Raw genomic sequence first — 17,794 nt, forward strand, 5'->3', positions numbered from 1 at the left:
AAATATTTCTAAAACTATTAAAAAAAATTGTACAATATTCCAAATTTTTTTTAAAATAAATATTAAAAATGTAACAGTTTAAAATCTTACAAATTTAAAAACTTAACAATCATATATAGGATCTCAAACACTCCGACTTTAACACATTGTTTAGCTGCTCATTACAAATTGAAAAATCGTTAAGAAATAGCTCGCTTTATTAAACATATTAATATATTATTTCAAACATGCGTTAAACATTCCTTCTAAAAATTGTTCAAAAATAAATAGAGAAATTTTTGAGACTTGCACAAATTTATTTGTTTGCTTAAAAGTTCAAACAGCTCAAAACGTTGAGTTCTTCATTTCGGCTGGCATATTCATTGAATAAATAAAAACCATTAAATCTGCTCCCATCGCAAAATGAACTTGCTGGCAATAATTTAGCTCAAGCTGAAACGTAGCCAAAAAAATATATATAATTAAAGATGACATTATTTGCAGTATTTTATAAAGGCGCAAAAGCATTTTTCTAAACAACTCAGTTTCAGTTCTTGTTTATAACCATTGTCAGATTATAATTATAGGATTTTCTTTTCAATTCTTTCTGTATTCGGATTTCTGCAACAAATATTGTTTGACTTGGTCTTGATTTTGGCTCGGCTTATTTGTTTATTTATTTGGTTTGGTTTACGTATGAACAACTTTTAGAGCTGAGACAACGACAACAGCTCTGCATACTCTGCAGCTTGTTTGCTTTGCACTTTAAACACACTCCTCCCACTACACTGCCTCCTACTCCCCCTTCTCCTGCTGCTGCTGCTACAACTTGAAGAACTCCCACTAGTTGTGGCAACTGTTGCTCTCCGTTCAATTCGACAGACACTGCAGTGTGTATCATGTATTTTTAAAATGATCATCAGACGAGCCTCATTATGAATCCCAATACTACACTTCTCTCCCTCTCCTTACTCCTGCTTCACGTTGTGGGCATTTATCTTAGTTTTTCTTTCGTTTTCCTATTTTTTTCATCTCGTATTTGTGCCTATATGGGGGCCCGCTTGGCAGCTGGGAACAGCCCATGGGCCATTCCTTGATCGCCAGTTGAAGAAAACGGGAACGCGAGCGCACCGCAAAAAACAACTCGGAATATTGTGAGAAGAAAATATCAAAAGAAAATGTTGAAATGGCGAAAAAAAATCTGGCGCGTTGAGAGCGAAAGTTGAACACTAAAACGTAGAATTTTCAAATTTCTTTTTTCGTTCTTTTTTTTTTTTGGTGGCCAACAATTACGTGAGATATATATTTATATATATAGGGTACATATATATATCAAAATTTTGTGCACCGTCCGACGCGTGTCAAAACTTATGCCGGGCAAACATGCTGTTGTTGTCGACGTCGACGTCGCAGTCGCCGTCGCAGCTGACGTTGACGTTGACGCTGCTTGAAATGCCGGTTGGGCGTTTGGTTAATCGGCTGACGGCACCGCATGGTTCAGTTATTCGGTTTTAGTTGTGTTTCTGCCAGCGAGACGAGTGACACAGAGAGAGAAAAATCCCACAAAAAATATACAACAAAAACAACAAAAAAAAAATACGACAATAAACACGACGACAATAAACGAGCAAAAAGTAAACGAATAGAAGCAATTTTTAGATTTAACTGATTGAAAGCGGCGAACGCGGCGTATGCGTAATAAGCAGACACAGACTGCAACAAGCAGGCACAACAACAAAACTCACACACGCACATAAATACAAGCATACAGATAGAAACGAAAGTTTCTTATATAAAGACTTAAAGTGTTCGTTGTGTTTTTAGTAAACAGTTTAGCAGGCTTAAACGCGACCTAGACGATGCCAAATAATCGTAATCGTAATCGCAATCGTAATCGTAATAAGCGCAATAAGAATCAAAACGCAAATCAAAATAAACAGCCAACGACAGAGGAGGAGAAACAGGAGCAAGCAGAGCAGCAACAGGAGGAGTCAACGACAACAACAACAACAACATCATCATCATCAGCAATAACAGCAACAACAACAACATTAAAGGCAGCTGACGATCATCATAATGATAATAATGCAAATTCTGGCAACATTTCAAATGGGTCATCAACAGCCAGCGACAGCATTACAGTTGCTGATTTGGCTCCGACTGGCATAGCTGGCAATAACAGCAACGTAGCGCCGGTGAATCAGCCAGAAGATCAGCCAAGAGCTATTGCTGAAGATCAGCCAGTGAGTCAGCCAAAGACCACGATAGTTGATCAGCTGGTAGTTCAATCTATAGAAGCCTCAGCTGATCGTTCTAAAGAGCAGGCTGAAGAGCGTGTTGAGGATCAGTCAACGGCTCGCGCTGAGGATCAGCTGGAACAACAGCCAAAGCAGCCTGAAGATCAACTGATAGAGCAGCCTAAAGATCAGTCAGCTGATCAAGTAAAGGAGAAGCCTGTCGATTGTACCAAAGATCAGCTAACTGATCATTTTGAGGATCAGCTAGCAGAACAGTCAAAAGAGCCTGTAGTTCACATAGTGAGTGTACAAGTTGAAAGAAAACAAGAGCCGGAAGAACAGCTGATCGCGCATTCAACTAATTACTTAGCTGATCAATTTAAAGATCCATCTGCACAACGCTCTAAGCATCAGCAACAGTCAAAAGAGCAGCCCACAGTTCACATCGTGCATGTGATCGTTCAAAAGGACGAAAGCTGTATAAATCGAACTGAAGATCAGTCAGATCAGCTTATAGATCAACCAAAGCCAGCAGTACGCTTGATTCCTGTAACTTTAGAGAAGAAAGAGATCTGTTTAAAGGAGGTGCAGCAGCAGTCAAGCAACGCAATGGGCGCCAAGAACTCCAAGCAGCAGCAGGAGCAGCAATCAGAGTTGCCACAACAGCAGCAGCAATCAGAGTTGCCACAGCAGCAGCAACAAAAGGCGCCAGGGAGCCCACGCCAAGCCAAGGTCATAGTGCATCGCATAGTGCGTGAGGCGAGCGATGAAATCGATGGACAACAGCAACAACAGGCAGCAACACCACAGCAATCTCTGTCACGGCAGCAACATGCGCCTAATCAGCCGCTGCAACGGAGTACCAAGGTGATTATACATCAGATTCGCGTAGAGACGGAAGAAGAGGAGCGCGCTCGAAGAGGTAAGCCCACAATTGAGGAGATCAGCAGCACAACGACAACAACATCAACACACAGCACCAGCAATAACAGCGGCACATTGTCACCTCCGCCACGATATCTCGTTGAATCTCCTTCTCCGAAGAACGTCTCGACTGTCGCACAGTTCGGAAAATTCTCGCGAGATGTGCAGATTCAGGAGTTGGAGCTGAACAGCGATTGCAGTTCGGGAGAGTTTAATTTCAACGGAATGCAATCTCCGGTGGTGTGTGAGGTGGACTCGGAGACGGAGGCCACCACGCCCGTGGCTGTGAAAGCGTTCTCGCCAGATCTGCCGTCCAGCAGCCGTGCGGAGCTACAGGAGCAACTGCGTCAGAAACGTGCCCAGAAACGGAATGCACTTGAATCGCACTTTCTGCCGCAGCTGCTCAGTCCGCGCTATCTGGACAGCATTCTGGAGGAGAATAGCGAAACAACTGCGGGCAGTGACCAAGCCTTGAGTCGCAGCAACTCATCCGCGAGCAGTGATCCTGCCAAGAGTCGTTCCGTTGTGCCACAAAAGGCAAATGAATCCTTTCCGCGCAGTCAACTCGACTTCAGTCGCCGGCACAAGCGTCGCGAGGAGCCAGTGGCTCTCATGCTGGAAACAAAGCTGCTGGATCAGCCCAGTGATCTGGAGAGCTGCACCCGACTCCAGAGCACGCTTTCTCCTCAATCCGAGGACGCCGAACTCGTCTATCTCAGCTCCTCCGCCTCGAGCAGTGTCTCCGATCTAATGGAACTCGAATTGGAACAAGCTGCAGCTTTGGCGGAACGTGCTCTCATCGATCTTGATACGGATGCCAGCAAGCTGATCAATCGACCCGACGATGATGTCAGCAGCACAACAACAACTGAGCCCGTCAGCTCATCCAATGAAACGGAAACTGAGGGAGAGTGTGAGGTTCGTAGTGCTCTGCTCGTACTAACCAACTAATTCTACTAACTAGAGGGGGGGATTAAAAAAAGAGATAAGAAAAAGACATTTTAAGAGAACAGATTGACTTTAATGAAAATAATCAGGAGTGTTCCCAAGTTCTACTAAGCAAATTATGCAGATCGCTAAATCTTTTTCTTTGACGATACTTTTTAAACTACTTAACGGGGAATTCGATAGAATTAATTTAATGCAAATAGATTGCAAATTGCAATATATTTATAGATTATTAGAAGAATAATAGATGCAAAAATAGATGGGGAAAAAGATATCAGTGCTTTTTTTTACGAAACATCGATAAAAATGCCAGAAAAATAATTTTCTGTTTTCGTCACTAGCGTGAACATAGTGATAAATTACTTAACGCGAAACCATTTTCATATCTCGATTTTAAAAAATTTTGTTAGCTATATTTAAGAAAAAGTACAAATTATTTAATACGACATAATTATTTTAGCAATTGCTAATTATCAATTGCATATTATTTTTAGACATTTCTTAATTACTTTACTTTTGGTTGCATAATGCTTAGTTCCTTATCGATACAACTTAATAACGTCCTATCGTTTTTTTTTTTAAATAAACTCCAAAACAACGGTATACCAACCTTACATTGATTAAATGTAATATATACTGTATTTAATTTAAGAAAACATTTCAAAATTGTTTAATCGATAAGTAAGATATAGTATAATTTTTGTACACAACAAGCATTCAACTTAGGTAGTGAATACTTATCGATAGGCCGATAAACATGGCTAGGAACGTCACTAATGGGGTCAGTTAGCAAATGGTTTCTCCTGAATTCGCCATAAACGTGATGTAGGCCATGTTTATGCGTAGCACGCACTAGAAAATCTAATGGCTAACAATTTAATTGAGTAACAACAATAACAAAAAAAAACAAACTTGAGAAAAGCAAAGAACAACAACAACAAACAATTGCAGGTCGAAACGGAAGTGGACACGGAAACGGAGGCGACCGTTCAATCGAGTCGGGAGAGCACACCTGTTAATGCTCATCCACCAAACGAAGAGGCATCGCCAAGCAGCTCGCTTTCATCGTTGCTGAGTGCCGCAACACCAACGCCGACGCCAACGCCAGCAGAGGCGCCAACGTCGATGTCGACGACGCCCACGCGAGCGTTTAATGAGCGGGAAAGAGAGTCAACTTTGGATGAGGTGCCAGCGATGTTGGCCAACGAATGTGGCTCGAACAAATTGGCCAACAGTCGAACTGCAGCGCCGTCGCTGTCGGTAACGCGCGAGGAATTTGTACGCAATATGGAAAAAGTGCGCGAATTGATCGAAATGACGCGACGCGAAGAAAACGCGATCGATAACGCCAATGGAAACGGAAACGCGAACGCAAATGGAAACGGGAATGAAAATCGTAACGAGTTGCGCTGTAGGTTAACACCCTCGCCACCGCCACCGCCTGTGCCACCACCACCCAGCAGCATGCACTACCCACTACCCACCCACACAGCCACCTCAACCACTGAAATGCATCCAATCCTCAGTCCATTATTGCTCAAGCGTCAAGAATCAAATGATTCACATTGCTCAGATAGCACACAGCACAGTCAATGCACTGCCATCCATATGGCCTCACCACCACCCACAAACCAACCACCCACGCCCCCGCTACGCCAGCAACCACCACAACAACAACCACCACAACAACAACAACCCACACAATTGGAGCTTAGTGCAATTTCACAATTTTCAGGCGACACGGATGCGGAAAGCATCAAAAAACTGCGTCTGCTATGCACGGAAACCTTGGCCTCGATGCCTTATGGCGAACAGATGCTTGAGGAGCTTGCAACTGTGGCACAAAACATAACAGAACAACAGCAGCAGCAGCAGCAGCAACAACACGCGAGCAACATGCCTTATCCTTTGCCACATTTGCCGCACATCAGCGACTTGCAGCTGTCCTTAGGAGCCGCCAAAGAGGATGCCTGGCTAGGTTTGCCCACGCAAGCAGATCCCAAGCTGTTGGTTTGCCTCTCACCTGGACAACGTGCGCTGGTCGAGCAGCAGCAGCAGCAATCGAAGTCTGCTCCTGATCAGCTGCTGGATGCACATGAAAAGTTTATGCAACGTCGCGGTTACCATGAGTTGACTGTAGAACAGGTGCGTGCCTTGGACAGCGAACAACTGAAACTGGAACAGGAGCAGATACTCAAAACGGCAGCGAAAATGCGCGAATTGCGCAAGAGTTTAACGCCCACATCGCCAACACCAACAACAGCAGCAGCAACAACAGCAGAAGCACCGCAGCAATTGTCGTCGCCGGTGCCGCCGCCGGTGCCAGTGAAGAGCGCAGAGACGGCGGCCAAGGCGAAGAGTCAGGCAGATGACGCAAGAGAGAGAGGCAGCTATCAAAAGGTGATCACATCGACAGCGACATCATCATTTGAAAATAAACCAAGACAAGCAGCAGCTGATCCACAGCAGCAATCGTCAGAGCAGTTGCCTTACTCATTTGACCAACGCACGTCCAGGCGCACAGAGCAGCAGCAGCAGCAGCAGCAGCATAGCAGCTACACGAGCAACAGCAACAACAGCAGCTACATGAGCAGCAATAATACTACCAGCAACAACTGCAACCACAGCGGCAAACACTCCAGCAACCAGAGCAAATTTCCAGCCAGCATGGAGAGTGAATTGGCGCGCATGTTTCCAAGCATTGCCCAACAGGGTGACATCTTTGATGAGGAGCGCAAACGCTTCTCCAACATTGAGCAAAGCAGTCAACAGAAACCGTTGCAAACTAAACGTTATTCCAACATTGAAACAAGCTCATTTGAGTCGAAGAAACGCACAGAAAATGGACAAGTTGTCTATGATTACAGCAACAGCAGCAGGGAGCAGCAAGAGGAGGGTGAAAAGCCCACAAATGGTGGCAAGTTTCCACTTCAAGAAGCAGCACAGCCCAAGGTGCATCACATAAATGTGAGAAAGGCAGCTGAAGATGAGGTGGATTGTGCACCGCCAGTGCCACCGCCGCCGGCAACAAATATTATGTCAGCAACGAAATTAAATGGCAAAGCAAGCACTTTCATTGATGACGCACAACAGCAACAACTAATCGCTGAGAGCAGCAGCAACAATAGAGAAGAGCAACAACAGATAAACTCAACTGTTGCCAGCTCCAAGGTGAACAACGTCGGCAGCACTTATGAGGAATTTCGGCAACGTGCCAAGGCAGCAGTCGAAGCAATTGCTCAGCCCAACAGCAACAGCCACAGCAACATCATCGGCAACATCTCGCAACCTTTGGATAATGAAAAGCTATTCAAGGACTTTGATGCCTTGTCCCAGCAACTCAATGCCGAGCTGCAGACGAGTCGCGATAAACGCGAGCAACGCGACAAATCTGCCTCTCTCTATGATCTTAGTCGGCCGAGCAACAACAGCGGCAACATGTCCGTTCATGGCCAACAGTTGGAGCAACTGAAGCAGCTACGTCATGCGCACATGCAGGAATTGGAGCGGGAAATTGAACGTTCGACCAGGTCGCGACAGGAGCGTTTATCCTCAGTGCCGCGAACCACGGAGATTCCCATAGATCTAGCTCCTGATTACGCTGCTCGTTCCCGTCGCGCTGAGTCGCTGTGCAATCTGAATGAGCCACTGCGTCCGCACAGCTCGGCGGAGCATTATCGTGCACCACAGGACGATTGGTCGCGGTATGCCAGCGACTTGGGTTACTCGGAGAACATAGCGCGTCCCTTTGCCCGCGAGGTGGAGATTTGCTATCAGCGTCAGGGACAGCGGCAACCACATGCGATACGTGCACCACGTCTGTCTGTCAGCACCAATGATTTGTCCAGCAGCAGCTACGACAGCTACAATGCCTACGGTGGTGCAAGGCGGCATGCCCCCATGTTGCAACAGGCGCCGCAGCAGCAGAGGCCGCATTTCGCCAGCTGCTATTCGATGATTGAACGGGATCCCAATCCCACGTACATCAGCACCACCTCCAGGCGTGGCGTGTCCCCAGCACCACCCACACCGCAGGCACCACAGCCGCCTGCCTACGACAGGCAGCAGCGTCGTGCCTCCTTGCCACGCGAGTTGCACGAACAGCAGTTGAAGTATATTCTCAGCAAGGAGGAGGAACTGAAGCTGGAGTTCGAGCGGTTGCAGCAGGAGAGGAGGCGTCTCATGGATGAGATGCACAGGGCACCGACGGTGTTGCAGGCGCCACCACCACGCCGGGAGAGCTATCGACCAGCTCCCAAGTTGCCAACGCTGAGCGAGGATGAGGTGTTCCGTCAGCAAATGGCCGAGGAATGGATGAACAAGGTGGCGGAGCGGGAGGAGCGACGTCAGCACAAGATTATCAAGATATCAAAGATCGAGGACGAGCAGCAGCATGTCACCGAGGAGCAGGCGAACATCAGCGATGAGTTCCTCAACCGGGTGAAGGAGCGCAGGCACAAGCTCGCCATGCCCGCGGACAGCGACTGGGAAAGCGGTGCGGAATCCCAGCCGATGCAGGCCAAGGCAGCGGGCAGCGAGTCCGATGTGGAAGCGCCTCCCGTGCGCGTCCTTGAGGGTCAAGCGGAGGCGAATCTGCGCGAACTGCCGCGACATCTGCGGGAATTCGCCAAGTTCTCCACTTGCGAGCAACTGGAGGGCGGTCAGGGTCAAGTGGAGCGACACGAGGAGCAGGAGCGCAGCGAGATGGCAACCGATAATTCACATAGCAGCGCCAGCAAGAAGTCAACTATTGTGAAGACGTACAAGGTGTCCAGGCTGCCGCCTTCTGTCCAGGGTGAGTGTGCCACGGACAAATCGATAGTGGCTGCTAATCGTTATCGTTATCGATCGAATACCGCGAAACTCGTTAGCCATAATGTTCAACTAGGCAACGCTTCTGTAACTAGCTCACGCCGCTCCCAATCGCCTGACACTGGTTGTGGTTCCGCTTCCAAAGGTTCCTCTCTCTCCCACTCCACTCACTCCTCCCAGTCCTCCCACTCCTCTTCATCCTCTTCTCCAGCACCTCGCACCCCAATCGCCCCAACCACTGTGCAAACCGATAGCAACAATAATACAACTGATTCATCCTCCTCCAGTTCAACAGCTGGCACCATTCTGAGCACTGCTCTCCTCCTTGGTTTGTCCATGCTGACGGCCTGGCAAAAGTTCGGCTAAACTCCTTTCTATATACTCCAAGATAAAATTCTTTACAGATTTTATTGAATTGCCAAAGATATTGTTAAATTTCCATGTTACAAACTATTTTATAGCATACTTTTTGGTGTTGCTTTTTGTGAATGATTTTTAAAGTCTAAATTAAAATTGTTTACAAAGCGAATTAAAAATAAAATAAAATATATTGTAACATACAAACAACATTTAACTTCTTCTAAATCAAAATCTTTGAAATTCGAATTTTTTAATATTTTTATTGCATGTTATTTGGTGTTGTCTACAAATAGGCCCTAAAGTATGCTATAAAAACAAATCGAAGTATATAAAATACAGTCGTACCTCTTCATGTTTATAGAATCTGACATATTTACTATAGCGAGAACTTTATTGCATATATGAAATCACTATAGAGTAGTTCAACTGTATTTAAAAATCATTTCGATATCTACACTTGTTTTTGGCGAAATTTACTCAAAACTCTGAATAAAAACTGTGAAGAATTTTATTTTCTTGGCGTATATTTCCAACTCACTGGTGAAGGGTCACACATCTGCTCATCTCACTAGCACCACATCAATATATATATACCATAAATGTGTTTTTGTTGTTCTAGCAACTCTCTCTCTCTCTCTCTCTCTCTCTTTGTCTATTTTTGTCTCTCTCTGTGTGTGTCTCTTTCTTTTTTGTATATCAAAATTTCTCTCTATCGCCGCCCTTCACACAGACGACAACAATGAAAACACCAACAACAGCAACATTGACAACAAGAGCCACAATTACAACAACAGCAATACAACAACAACAACATCAACTAAAAGTTGCCATATTAAACACGAATCCAGCTCCAACTCAAAAACGAGAGCAACTCCAGCTCCAACTCCAACAACGCCATCGTCGCCTTCGCCATCGTCTTCGCCATTTTTGGGCAATTTGCATAGAAATTTCGATGAGCTCTTTGCCCATTCGCCTTTCCGTTCGAAAATCGTTGAGGAGTTTGATAAATATTGGCGCAATTTTGAGCATACCACGTCCGACAGTTTCTGAATCAAAATGCACGCCCAGAAACCTTTGTTAATGGAACCGCAAGAAATGCTTTCAAATTAATCAAACTATCCCCAACCTATTTTAGACCCCCATATACTCGACCCTGCAGCATGCAGCCTACTTATAATACATAATGAATTAAAAACAAAATAAACAAAAACTATTTGTTCCAATAAAATGTTGAATAAATGACAAATGATTCTTGTAAAAATTAGTTAATTGTTTTTTTGAACTTAATATTTATAGTGTTGTTGAATGTTTAATAAATGATAAACTGATTAACCAAAACTCAATTGTTATATCGTCTTTATTATTACTTTTATATATGCATGTTCTATAAATCTATATACATCTATATAATTATCTATGTTTTCTAGCCTTAAGTTGTGTCACAGAGAGATTTTGTTTTGTGTTTTAGCGCTTGTAAATGATGCATTGCTTGATTGACTAATCCTAAATCTAAAGTGTCTCTAAACTAATATCAATAATCACGCAGAAATAATTCATTGTTGTTCAAATTAGACTCCATTTTAATTTGGTACTTCAAGAGATGCATTTTAGGAAACAATTTTACCAAATAATTATTCTTCTTATCATTTGTGCATTACATTATAGGAATTTTTAAATTAAAAGCTCTCTCTAGAAACATTTGTGCTTTTAAAATTCATTAATGCTTTAAAATAGAGTAAATGTCTTAATGAAAAACTTAAAGCTACCTTAAGAAGCTACAATGTGTTTATAATAAGCTCTCACTCTTATCGTTTATAATATTTTTAAGCTGCTTAATACTTAGCTGAGCTGTCAGATTAATCAAATGTTTAAGTGCTATAGACAGCGCGTGTTATTGAGAGTTATTGGGCACATAAATAAAAATGAGTGTCATTTATTTATGATTCATAATTAGGTTGATAACTGCAACATTCTCATTAGCAAATGGCATAATTCTAGAAAACGTAGAAGTAGCTTTTATTTATTTATTTTTTTTTGAATACAACTCTGTGCTCAAGTGTCCCACTAGAGAAGTCAATTTGAATTATAAGCACTTTAATCCCAAATCCCCCTCGGCTGCCTCAATTGTTGCATCGCGTCGGCTTATCTGGGGCAACGCAAGAAACTGCATTGATTGGGGAGAGGGGGTTGGGGATCGGAAGATAGGGAATTGCGATTAAGCGGAAATTTTAATTAATTCCATTCAATTGCATGACAGCAGCGAGCCGAACAAGCAATTCGTTTGTTTTGCACAATTGAGCACAGGGTTCTTAGACTAAGTGCAGCATGTGGCATGCCTCTCATACAAAAGAGAGAGAGAGAGAAGGAGAAAGAGCGCACACTAAATGATTGCCAACATTTTGATAGCCATAGCAATTAAATCCGAGAGCCCGAGACAGCAGCAGCAGCAACAGCAGCAGCAGCAACAGCAAGCAGCGATGCCAACGTCGACGTCGCCGTCAACGCCAACGATGACTGCGAAATTGCGTATACGCCCGCAGAAACAGACGCGTTTTCTTCTGTCACCGCAGCAGCTGCAGCGCCAGCGACAGCGGCGCAGTTGGTCTGAAAGTGATCTGCTCAAGGAGATCGACAACGAGCTGCAGCTGGCCAAGGGCTTTCTCTATGCCAACGGTCGGTGTAAGCCCTAGACCCCCACAATATACTTCCCCCTCCCTCCCTTTGTCTGTCTCTGACTGATTTCTGTCTGTATCTATGTCTGCCCTTCAACTGTCTGTTGTCTGTTCTCTGTTTTGGAAATGAGCGCAGCTGCTTGCTAATTGGCCAAATTTGTATATATATAATCGAATAACTAAAAAATGTATATATTGTAGTTGCGCTCGTTTTCGTTTCGTTTCGTTTCGTTTAATAATCGCATTTGTACTTATGCCATTTTTATTTTTAGCCAATTAATTTTCACCTGCCGCCGCAAAGTATGCAACACTTTTTTGCAGCAAATTTTAAATCAAATTGTGTATACGACGTGAGCAACGCGCGAGCGACTTTTGGTCATTTGGTAAACTGTGAAAATGTATCTTTATCTTTTATCTTTTGCCTGTCGAACAAATTTATGGCCCACTTCAAAAATCTCTCACTCTCACTCATTTGCTCTCTTTCGCTCTCGCTGGCGCTCTCAGTGCTCAAGTGTGAAATAATTTTTGTTGGGTGTTTTTACCACTTGCCGCGCCACCTTCCTGTCTCTGTTTACGAAAGCATCAACATTTTGTTTATACTGAAAGCTGAAAAAAAATTCAAATTTGATGAGGGAACATTCAACGAATTTGTTGTTTTCGACCGCTCACAAAAATTGAGTTTTCTTTTAGCAGCAGCCGAAAATTTTAAGAAGAAAATCAAAGCAACTTGTACAACATTTTCGCCTGGCGTAGTCGTCGTCGTGTTTAAGTCGTGTGCGCAACGCGAAGGCGCGTGAAAAACAAAAAAGCAAATTATATATATTCAAATTAAATATATATATATAAATATATCATATTTAGCATCATCAGCAACAGAGGAAACGCCAGCGTCAGCGTCATCATTTTCTACATTTCCACTTTCATATAACTGAAAATCGAGATCGAGTTCAAAAAATGGGGCAGGGTTAGTCGATCGTTTTCCTTTTGAATGGTCTTTTATGTTTGTGTGTTGGTGTGCTCTCCCCTCCACAAATTTGTGCAGTGAAACGTGTATTCCTAGAGAAAAGAATAAAGTGAAGTGTTTTCATTTTAAATTGTCATAATTAACAAGATAATTCTGCAACCATTTTTGCAGAACACACACAAAACTCAACAATGTTTGCGCCCAAATTTAAAGCACGCGCACCAACTGGCTCAGGTAAAGCACCTAAGATGGACCAAAGATACTGTATCTTATAGATACAACATAGCATTGTGGGCGGGTTGTGCAGTGCATCTATAAAGTGTGACACTTTCCGGCAAATCTGGCTAACATGACGTTTTCAATGGGCGTTTTCTTCACTGAAAGCTTGACGAATTCTTTGATGATGTTTCATTGAAGGCCGCTAGAAATTTTGTGCGTGCAAATTGAAATCGAATGGTTCATTGAGAAAAAATAAGACAGAATGACATTAGCTGAAAATATTTTAACGTTAAATATAATTATTCTTAAAATAAGGGGATATAATAAAGTTATATACTTGAGCTATAAGCTAAAATCCATTTTAATATATAATTAATTAATTTATTTAGAATTTTTAACATACTCTGAAATATGTTAAATCTGTCTTTGTTTAATTGACTGACATCCGACAATCAATTAAAATAAATACGTTTGCTAGGAGTTGCAGCTAGTGTCATTGATTTTCTTCAACAGCTAGTTAATCATCTTTCTAGTTATTTCACATGTATAATTTCTTTATTTATTTTAGCCAAAATTTCTAATCAACTTACGTTTTGCTTTTAAACACTTTTCTTATTTGTTGAAATTTATTGGCACTTATTTATAGATGATTCAGTTAGCTTTGAGTTAGTTTTCAAGTTCTCATTATGACGATGAGATGATGTTGATGATATTGTGTATATCATTCACTATTTTGTAGAACTGAACTTGATTTTGTTGGCTGGCAAATGTTAATTTTAAATATTTCACATTAGTTCATTTTAATTGTGCTGCTCGACGGCAAAAAAAAAAATTAAAATCCAATTCCTAACTGGAACTGGAGGTGCGCTGTTTTTCCATTTTCCACATGATTGTTTTTTTCTTTAACTTTGTGCTAAATATATAAAATGACGTACAATCCAAAAATGTTGTTGGCTGAGCAATATTTATTACAATTTATTTGTGTGCAACAGAATTGTTCTTGTTAGACGCGACGCCCACATCCCACGAACTGCCTTTTACAGTATCCATTAAAAATGGCAAATAAACATAAAGAAAATCCAGATGGGAAAAATCGAAATGACGACGATCATAGTACCAACCTGATGATGTCCATGATTTTGATTTGTTTGCTCAGTTTTATGAACACCTTATGGCAATTTCTATGAGAATTTTCTGTGTTGGCGTTACTAATCTATCAAAATGCGTATACGCTCCATTTGAACAGTTGATCCGCGTCACGATGCCAGCATTAGTATAATATCATAGAGTTAACTAAGGAAAATGCTTGCTTTCCATTTTCACAGCTCTTTTTTGGGCCATAAAGGCGCCTTTATTTATTTAAAGCATTAATTTGTACGTTGTTATTTTTAAATTTTTCGTTGAGTTGTTGTTATTATTTTTATTTTTTCGTTTCTAAAGGGGAGAAAATATTTCTTTTTTGCGGCGACTTTTAGTGACTGAACATAATTTATAGTTATGATAAAGTCCCTGTTGAACTTGAACAGCAGCAAATTATTGTTGATATTATAATTGATATATTTTTGTGAATGATAGAAAAATGTTGAGATTATAAGGGAGATTAGTTTGTTAACTAAATAGTTTATTAAAAAAGTAATTCTAATTGAAAAACGGAATCACCAAACAAGTTCTTTTTAAAACTACAATGACCTTTGCAACCTGCCCAACCGTAGCTCAGATTCTTTCCACGTTTAACATCAAATTCGTGCCGCTTTCTAAAGGGCTCTTCTACCCTTTCCTCTATCAATCATGAACTGATCTGTCTACTCTGCATTCACTCCATAAATACTTTGTCCACTTAATAATGCCATACCAAATAAATCAATTCGAGAATGCTTCTCAATTTGCTGTGCCACAAACAACAATAATGTTTGTGTGTGGCGCACCTTTTGTAGGCTGGGTCACAACGCTTCGACGACGGCCAGGTCGCGACTCTCCACTCCCTTATGCGAGCCCCGACCCATTCCCCGATCTATATCCAATCCCAATCGCCATCCCAATTCCAATACTACGAATAAATGGGCTCACGCACAGGTTGCTGTCAGTTTAATGGACAGCGCGCTATTTCTATGTATTGCAAGGCCATAAGGTAGCACTAAAAATATAGTTGTACTCTTTTTACCCTGTAAACAACCAGTGAGACAGTGGGGCATTATAAGCTACAAGAGAGCTGACTTTATTAACAAGCCAATTTAGATTTGTCCAAATTATAAATAAATGATCACAAATATAGAAAATTGTATAAAGATACTTACATTTTGCTAACAATTTTGTTGGATTCATTAAAATAAAACACTAAGATACCAATATTATTATAGAAAAAATATCAATATATAGAAAAAATATCAATATGATAACTCAAGGACCTTTGATTTAATACTCCACTTTTTCCCTTATAAAGATAACATGCCAGTTAATATTGTTTTTATATCAGATATAATATCTGATAGTTGAATTGCAGTTAAGTTGAATTTACAGGGTATTACTTGGTCTTATTGCTTGTTTTTTTCGCTAATCTACTTGTAGCATATATGCAATTTAAAATTGCAGGTAGAATTGTTGCTGTGCTTATATATACTTAAAGTCTTATGCGATATTTCCATTTGGCAAATCAATAAATTTCACATTAATCGAGAGCAGAGTCAAAGCAAAAGTCAATTTTCTAAGTAAATGCGACTCTTCACGAACGAGCGCGGGCGCTCCTTTGGACACACCCAACAACAACAGCAATAACAACAGCAACAACAACAGCAACAACAACTAGTTAAGCCCCTTCCCCTCTCTTGTTTCATTGGCTAACAAAAATTTCCGTTTGATTTATTCTAAAGTGAGTTTAAAAACGGAGGTAAAAAGCAAACCGGAAGTGCCAAGCCAAATCAAAAAATAAAAAAAAAAAGAAAAAAACAAAAGAAAAAAAAATAGAGAAAAGAACAAACCATTCCAGAAATATAAGCAAAAGCACAATTGTCGTTTGGCTTTTGTGTGTGTTTTGCGTTTAGACAATAAACGCAAATAACGCAAAATGAAAACATTTTGATTGACTCTATTGGGGAGTACTCCACTTGCATACGAGTACTCGTATGTGCTGAATGAATAGTATTCACGAATAGTATTTAGTCGCTTAAACATCCGTTCCATTTCGCATTGCACGCATAATTGGCGTTCCACCAAAAACTCTGCCTTTGTCAGAGGACTGTCTCTCGCAGTCCAAAATAACGAATTCAAATAAAAACACAGAAAAAAATAATCAGAGAATCAGAGAAAAAAAGAAAAAACTGAATGTTGAACTGAAGTACGCGCTTCATCGAGCACGGAGCACGGGCAGAGCGCTCCCACATTTGATTGCAGTCGTAATTGATCTTCTATTTAAAATCGCTGAACGCAAATAAAGCACGAGGAAATGGTAGGAACAAGGGGTAAAAATAGTTGATGGAAGGGGTTGGGAACTGCCTCTGACTGGGTGTGTTTAGCCATTTAGCAGTCGCTTGTGATTTGCGCCTTTTGTTTTTCTTCTTTACAGTTTTTCTCCCCCCTCCCTGTCCAGCGTCGCACAACGCTTTCCCAAAAATGTAATCATCGAGCTTGCTCTGCTCGACGTTGCCGGCACACGCAAAATTCAGTCGCTTTGAGCCGCGCGCGGAGTCAGCAACTCAGTGAGAACTCGCAACGGATTTTCAAAACCCGATCCCAAATAATAACATAAAGTGTGTGCCAATTTCGAAAGTTCCTCATCCTGTATTAGGTAAATGCTAACATAGAAAAGTGTGCAGCAAAATACGAGTGCTTTGAGTGATTCATTAATTGCGAATACGTACGAGTATTCGATGTAGAGGAAGGACTGTGAATTTGATTGACACTGGCAAGACTTTGATTCGATTGTATAATTCGATTAAGTGCTGATTGAATTAAGACGTCAGCGCAGCCACCCACAACAATAATAACAAAAAACAGCAACAGCAACAACAACAACTAGCCAACAAATACTACATACGCCTTTATATATAACTGTATATATATTTGATCTGAGCCAAAAGCGAAATACGTGTCAATGTCTAGCGACTATGCGCCTAGAGGGCAGGCAATATCTGGCTCTCTATCTATCTATCTACAAGTATCTCTGGCTGTATCTTTGTGTGTGCATAAGTGTGTGTATCCATGTGTGTGCGTGTGTGTGATATTACAGGTGGCATATAAATCTGTAGAGCCAAAGATTTTGACTAGGCTGCAGACAGCGAGGGTTGTTTCAAGTGATTTATTTCCTTTAGTTTCTAGTTTTGTAACAAAGTGCCCATTTTTTTAAATTTGTTTATATCAATTTTATAAAAAATAATTTAATAGTTAATAAATTTATGCCCGGATATAATTGGGCGATAAAATGCTGTAGTTTAAAATTTAAAAATGATGTTTATCTAAAAAGATTTCTTTGAATAATATTTTTGTTTTATTTAGTTAGATATTTGCTGAGCTTTTAACTTTAAAATTTCATTGAAAACATTACAACTCTAGCTTAGGATAATTCATGTTTTTTGTAGTAGTGTTGAACAATTTTAACGAATATTAAACCATTAAATTTCACGTATAGCTTATTTTTTATTTGATGTTTATTTATAAATAACTCCGTTTTTTGCCAATTGAAACAC

General features: G+C 41.3%; 1 protein-coding gene across 30 annotated transcripts in view; it reads left to right on the forward strand.

The window, feature by feature from the left end:
• The window catches only part of LOC117783147 (sorbin and SH3 domain-containing protein 1), a 42,623-nt gene that overhangs the window by 7,801 nt on the left and 17,028 nt on the right, over positions 1-17,794 (forward strand). For 8 of the 30 annotated variants that reach the window (XM_034620377.1, XM_034620380.1, XM_034620385.1 and 5 more), the window contains exons 1-2: positions 1,343-4,058; positions 5,040-8,883. In XM_034620377.1, coding sequence (XP_034476268.1) covers positions 1,839-4,058; positions 5,040-8,883 — 6,064 coding nt within the window. In that variant the 5' untranslated portion in view covers positions 1,343-1,838. Of the gene's footprint in view, positions 1-1,328; positions 4,059-5,039; positions 8,884-9,990; positions 10,525-11,666; positions 11,934-12,663; positions 12,897-13,067; positions 13,131-16,874; positions 16,897-17,794 lie in introns of those variants that run through there. The other 22 variants (XM_034620386.1, XM_034620390.1, XM_034620391.1 and 19 more) reach the window with 17 other exon arrangements.

The sequence above is a fragment of the Drosophila innubila genome, assembly GCF_004354385.1.
Source record: "Drosophila innubila isolate TH190305 chromosome 2R unlocalized genomic scaffold, UK_Dinn_1.0 1_C_2R, whole genome shotgun sequence".
Lineage (NCBI taxonomy): Eukaryota > Metazoa > Arthropoda > Insecta > Diptera > Drosophilidae > Drosophila > Drosophila innubila.